Source organism: Taudactylus pleione, unplaced genomic scaffold, assembly GCF_031769625.1.
Source record: "Taudactylus pleione unplaced genomic scaffold, aTauple2 ptg003316c, whole genome shotgun sequence".
In the NCBI taxonomy this organism is placed as follows: domain Eukaryota; kingdom Metazoa; phylum Chordata; class Amphibia; order Anura; family Myobatrachidae; genus Taudactylus; species Taudactylus pleione.
Genome location: NW_028287670.1, coordinates 1 through 6,811, shown reverse-complemented (window position 1 = coordinate 6,811; position 6,811 = coordinate 1). Strand labels below are relative to the sequence as shown.

The 6,811-nt window shown below is 39.4% G+C and overlaps 1 protein-coding gene across 1 annotated transcript; it reads right to left on the bottom strand.

The window, feature by feature from the left end:
* Positions 1-1,181: 1,181 nt before the first annotated feature.
* On the bottom strand, positions 1,182-6,806 carry LOC148430740 (toll-like receptor 3; the record flags this gene model as incomplete). Its single annotated transcript, XM_088466495.1, has 2 exons — positions 1,182-2,862; positions 5,347-6,806. Coding segments are annotated over 2 exons (1,689 nt in total), but the record flags the coding sequence as incomplete, so codon positions are not given.
* Positions 6,807-6,811: the final 5 nt, after the last annotated feature.

Genomic DNA, 6,811 nt, shown 5'->3' with positions numbered 1-6,811 from the left:
ATTAGGATGGGTACACACTTGGCAATACAACTCATTCTATCTGAAAGATATATTGGTGCATCTGGCTGTGTGTACAGAAGACACGCCGTCCCGCACATACACTTGCCGCAGGGACCTCCGACACGGACATCTCAACTGGGCAGGCAAATTTAAATGCACGCAAAGTTGTGATGTCAACCCAGACACATCGAGAGACAGATTGGTAACTGTGTATTGGCTTACAAATCTCTGATCTGTCGTCAGACTGTGTACCCAGCATTAGATGAAGTCTGGAAAACTCTTTCAGTAATTCAGACAATGGAATTAGCCTGTATGAAGGTGGGTAAACACCTAGCAGATATATCCGTAGATGATGGTCGTTTATATACACTGAACGACCATCATCTTCCAGGCAACCGTGGGTTCCAATGGCCGAGAGCATGTCCGCCACCCTCCCCACGGCTGCCGCTGAATGTGCGACCGCCCCGTACACACTTGCCGATGGACAGATATGTCTGTAGATATATATCGGTCCATCGGCTGTGCAGCACAGCCAACGCGATATGTCTGTCAATGGCATCGTTCACAGACATAGTGCTGAACGGCCAATATATCTGTTAGTTTGTACCCAGCTTCAGTGTAATACACTTTCTTTTTTATGACTCTGACAAGGCTATTTGACATCTTCAGCAGAGTCTATTTGAGTACACTAACCACAGTAGGCGCTGTAAACAATTATCAATTGCCCCTGATGGACTTCATTTACACAGCACAAAACTGGCAAGGCAAACACTAGCTCAAAATGTTTTTGTATTTCTTGGACAATATTCACATAACATGTCAGTGTGTGCGCCCATCATTACACTAATTCATAAAAATTGCAGTGAGTTATTTGATAACAGTTTTAAGATGCAAATTTTCTAGAACCATAGCACGTACACAAAAACGTGTTCTTATTGTGTACCACTCTAGACAGACAATAGTTGATGATTGAGCACAGTAATTAAACAACTTTAACCAGTGTTAAAAAATAACCTATATTTATAACTGTTTTTCTTACCAAGATGTGGGACAGGCCAATAGGTATGGAGAATATAAGTGATGACAAACACAAATCTTAAAATTTATTCTTTGCTCTTACAAGTTGAAAATTAAACAGTTGGGCCGATTTTTGCTTTAAAAAAAACAAAAACAGGTGTACATAGCGTAAAAAAAATTAGTACACATTTTAATTTTTAGTAATTTACACAAATTCTGTAAGATACATAATTTACGTAAGGTACAGTACCCAATAATTTACTACAGTGATAATAATCAAGGGTGCCACTCAGACCATAGGAAAACCCTAAAATAGAGGTACTAGGCCACTACTAACTCTTTTTCAGCGGGCTCTGTCAGGAGCAAGTAGCATTGTCTACTGGTTTCATGGATGCCCAGCAGTGGGCTGGTACAGTGTACCATTATGAAATTAGTAGCTGGTACACCGTACCGCCCGAACACCTTACCGCCGCGGCACCAACATTCGCTACACAGCTGAGCAAGTCACAGTGTTCGGCGGCATGATCCCTGCTCTTAGTTTTGCCTAGCTGCATGCGTGGGAACATGACTTTTTTTTGTCAAATTATTTTTAATACAGTGGTGTTTTATTTTTGTTTTTTTTTCAGCCCTGCAAAATAACATTAATTCCAACTCTACACGCATCCCAGTGGGGTGATTAAAATTTTATCGGTGGCGGCTGTCAGTGCTGGGTGTCTGACAGAGCAATTCAATTGTTGCTCTGTTTGGAAGCGAACAGCCACCAGCATCGGCATTTCTGCTCGCCCCCTCCTGAGAAGGCGAGCAGAAGTGTGCGATAAGTCTTAATTCTGGCACCTAAACGGAAGTTTGGGCACCCTTACCTGGACTTTAGGCCAGTGTAGCCGTTTTACACAGCTAAACCTGGTCTAAATTGGTGCGACAAGCGCGATAGTTAATGGGCGCCCAAAACACTTGAATTGCAACATTATGCCACATGTTCAAGGGCGGAAGGGCACAATTGCCCTGCTCCAGCACTATATGCAAATAAGCCAAAATTAAAAACTAGAACAATAAAAATATTAGTATTTGACTTACGGGAGCAACAATACAAAACATATAATATGGCATAAAAGTATTATCTCAGAGTCATATGGCCTGAGACGATGATGAGGCTGCACCAGTAATGGATTGATATAAAGTCCCCGCTCAACTTAGATGTAAAAGTAATATAGTACATATTTGAGAGGATTGAAACTGCTGTAGAGATATCACAGTTCACTATAATGCGGGATGGTGTGTCCCTCCAAAATTCATAATAAATCGTACACCTGAATAGGAATTCCAGAGGTTACAGGGTTAGTCAGATGATGTAACGGACACAAATAAGCTCATCGCTGCAGAGACGAGTATCCAGTGAGTGTCCCGGCAAAGTCCAATGGTCTGTAAGTGTGACTGATGGTAATCTTAGCCGCATGGAACGTGAAGTCCATCATGACACTGCACTCAGTGGTACATGCACGCAGCGGTACTCAGTCAGGTGAACAATGAATGGCTGGAGATGGAGATGCCTTGGTGCAGCACTCCAACCCTTTGCTAATTATTTGTTTTTCAATTCTGTATGTACATATGGTCCATATTCAATTTACCAAGTTACTTGACCCTAATGCAGTGTTCAGTTTTTGTTTAAAAGCACTGACCCTTCCCTTATGAGCAGGCCACTCTAGAATGCATCGACTCTTGAACATGCCTCTTCTCAGCTGGATGGTGGGATATAGTTTATAATCTGGGATGTCCTCAAGAAATAAGAGAATGATGGAATCGCGACTCTGCTCAATAGCTTGCCGGAGGGCATGTTGAACCTTGAATCTTATAGAAACAAAATCAAAATAATTTATTATATGCATAACAAGAGACTTACTTCATACACAGGCAGAAAGTTATCCATTTTACCAAAGGAATCTGAGTGCCATATGCTGCTGAATACATGTTGAGCTCTGGAGGCTGCTGAAGCCACAGGGGCCTCTTGGGATAATAATATAATTTGATATCTCAAAAATGGATCAAGATATTTTTGTTAAGGGAATGGATGCTGCAGAAAAGGACTCATCTTTCCCTTTCATGTATTCTTTACCTATTGCTGCTTGCTCACCATCTATATGTCCTGTACATGAGGCCTACTAAAATGGTACCTGACCTATCCCCCTCTTGCTACTGATCCTTGGACCAGGCTGTTATTCACACTCTTTGGTCCCTGTTTTATTACTTTATGCGAATATGAGAATCTGTTCAGCTATAGTGGGAAACCGGCGCCGGCCATTGATTTTACACCGGCTGCCGCAACAATCATCATTAGTATATACACTTTACACCAATCCCATTCTAGGTGCAAGAGATGCATCAGAAACAGGCTTCTCTGCCCTGTAGACACGACTCAAAACTGCAAGTTCCATTTGATACTCTTCCCACAAGTCAGGGCGATTCTGTGTGATTGCTTTGCCACCTCATAGCTCACGCCCCAAAATGCACTTTTTCGCAGACAAACAAATCCAGCCAAGTTGCGCGTTTGACTCAGAACAGGACTGACATATGCAAAACTGTGTATAATCGCTTCTGTGCATGCGCTATATGCAAAGACTTGCCATTTGCGCTCGTGAAAAGAGATCCATGGGACTCAGATTGAGCCCATGTAGGTGCAAGCGCAGAGAGTCGGGTGCCTCTAAACGGACTGGACTCACTCTGGTGAGCCAGTCCGATTCTGTGTACACATGGACTCTGATGACCAGGTACCTAAACACTAAAGCGTAGTTGCCATAGTAACATGGTAACATCACTGTGATGTCACTCCAGCAAGGACTAGCCAAATTATGGCAGAAGAGATGTAACCCAACTCCCACCCGCTCCTCAGCGGCAACATCATCACTAGTCACATTGAGATAACATTGTTGAGGCATGCCATGGTAATTACAAGTAAAAATAAATAACAATAATAAATACATAAATAAAAGAATACAACATGTAAAATAAAACATGCTCCTTCTACTGGCAGCCCCTTTCACAACTAAAAATGTCAGTGATACTTATTTTAATGCATTCTGTGTGGGGTAACAGTCATGCAAGACTGAAACACAGAATGACCGTGGCTCTAACCCTATATAAAAAAAAGGTGCGTCCACCAATTTCTCGCCTCCACCGTAAGAGAATTGAGCTTGTGCACGTGGAGGCATTTCACGTGCGTTCACTTGCAGTACTAAGAGGAAAAGTAAACTCTTAAATTTAAGCAAAGTACATTTGTTCATGGATTGTATAACTGCATTAGATCAGGAGTACTGTTCATATTTGTTATCACTATGCAAGAGGTTCCAGACAAATTAATTTAGTGATAAACTGGGGTTGCATTAACTATTTAAATATTGCTGTGGATAAAAAAAAATAATAATGGAAAATGGTAGCTTGTCTGTTATGCATACACAATGTCCAAAAATAAATAGATTACATAAACTTCTAAAAGAAAGACGAGCCATCGAAATGGATGAAACTGAATAGACATGGATATTGGTCTGATCATGTGACACCTCCTGTGATTCTGTGGCTACACTTCAACTATTGTATCATGTCTATAAGGAAATAGTTCATTGAGCATCTTCCTGATGAACCCAGGGCACTCACAGTATTGGGAAAAATACTATATATTTCTCAAACATAATAACTAAGAAATTGTATCAAAGGGTTTTGTTTCCAACAAATATTCTCAGTGTGAAGCTATGTTTACAACCCTATTTTATATTTAAACAAGTTTAATAGTCTCTAATGAGCCTATTTTCTATGCCCTTGTAATAACCTTACCACAGCAACAGAAAATTTAGATTCAACCCACAACACACTTTATCAAGTTCCCTGGGGCAGCTGAATTACACTTAGGCGATTCTAGGTCTTACCATTTTTCCATCAAGTTATCAGTTCAGGGCCCATGCATACTGGTTCACACAAGCGCAGTGGCACTGGATGTCTGTACATAGGACTTCCAGTTCCAAATTAATTTTAAAAAAATAAATAAATAAATAAATTTTAAAATAAGCAAAAAAATTATAAAATAAAAAAAAATGCTTTATTGGAACAATAAAGCATTTTTTTTTCAGTTCTGATCCCGGTTTTCAAGATCCTGAGCTGATAATAACGGTACTAGGATCTGTAACTGTCCATGGTAATTAGGGTATTTTTTTGTGGAAATCTTTAGCATAGAGATCTATTCCCTGCAGTTTTCACCAGCAGGAAGAGATGGATTTTCCCTATATAAATAGGCCTTAAAAATGTTTATATATTATGCCACTGGTTTAAATTAGTCACACTTACCTTTTACACCATTGATCTTTTAAAAAATAATGAGTGATAACAAAAATTATCTTTCTGCTTTGGTGGATGCTGTTGACTATTGATTGTAGAACTGATAATCCACCTTCGAAATCTCTTTCCTCAAAGCAGAATCTAACTTGGCAGGTCTCGTCTTCTTCAAGAGGAAGCAAATGTCGGTCCACCCAAGTCTTGTCTTTACTGGCATGAATGATATAAGCATCATAATCAAACATTCTATTACCCGGATCAATTTCTCTAAAGCCAAGAATTTTGTTTTCCAGAATACTCCAGTAAAACTTCAGTCTCCAGCCTTGGAAATGTAGAAACAAAACCAAAAACATAAAACAACTTGTAAAAGTGAAAGTGATGATAAAAACTGTTTTAAAAGGAGCAGTATCCTTGCAAGGTGAGCTATCAAATGTTTGTACTAAACCACCATGGTAATTCATGGGCGTGTTACAAACGTATTGCAGAGGTCGGCCTTGGACAGTCGTGTTGGTACTGTTAAGCCAATTTGCAAACCACATTATGCTTTCACATGTGCAATCAAATGGGTTCAAAGCCATATTTAAGCTTTTTAGGTTCCTAAAAACATTATTAAATGTTTTTTCTTCAACTGAAGTTACGAGATTCTTATGAAGATCCAATGCCACAAGTGAGCTTTGATCATCAAATAATGATGGTGGCAGTATGTATACATTATTTTCACCCATTTCCAAAATGTTTAAGCTTGAAAGTCCTTTGAAAGCATCAGCAGGTATCTCATCAAAGCCGTTGGACAACAAGTCAACTATTTCCAGCCTATTGAGTCCTTTCAAAAACAAAACAGGCCCACCAGGATTAGCTTTTTTCCACAGTCGTGCCAGGTTGTTGTGCTGCAGATTTAGAATTCTAAGATTATGAAGCCCAGCAAACATATCCTCACCTATGTTAGCAATATTGTTGTTACTAAGGTCCAAAAATGTTAGGTTCTGCAGGTAGCTAAAAGGAGATGTGCTCAGACTTTTAAATGTTAATGCTGACTTTCTGAGATATAATTTTTCAAGAGTTGGAACGGAAATAAATGAATTGCTTGTAAGAGTCAGTTGTTTGTTGTACGATAAATAAATCATTTTAATACTGCGAAGACCTTCAAATTCATGTCCCGTAAATTCTTGGTCAATCCTGTTCAGGCCTAAATCAAGCACTTGAAGATGTTCCAGATAGGAAAAGGCTCTATATTCTAGTTTAGCTAAGCTTGTTTTTGTCAGATTCAGCAATATTAATGGCGACTTCGAAAAAGATGAAAATGTGTTATTAGTAACAAATGGAAGAGTACATTCACTGAAGCTTACATTCTTTAAGCTGGTCAGACCTGTAAAAGTGAGTTCTGTAAGGGCAAGGTCTTTATTATTTTCAAAATTTAAGTACTCCAGGTTTTTGAGCCACTGGAATGAGAAGTCATCAATTCTATGGTCTTTTGAAC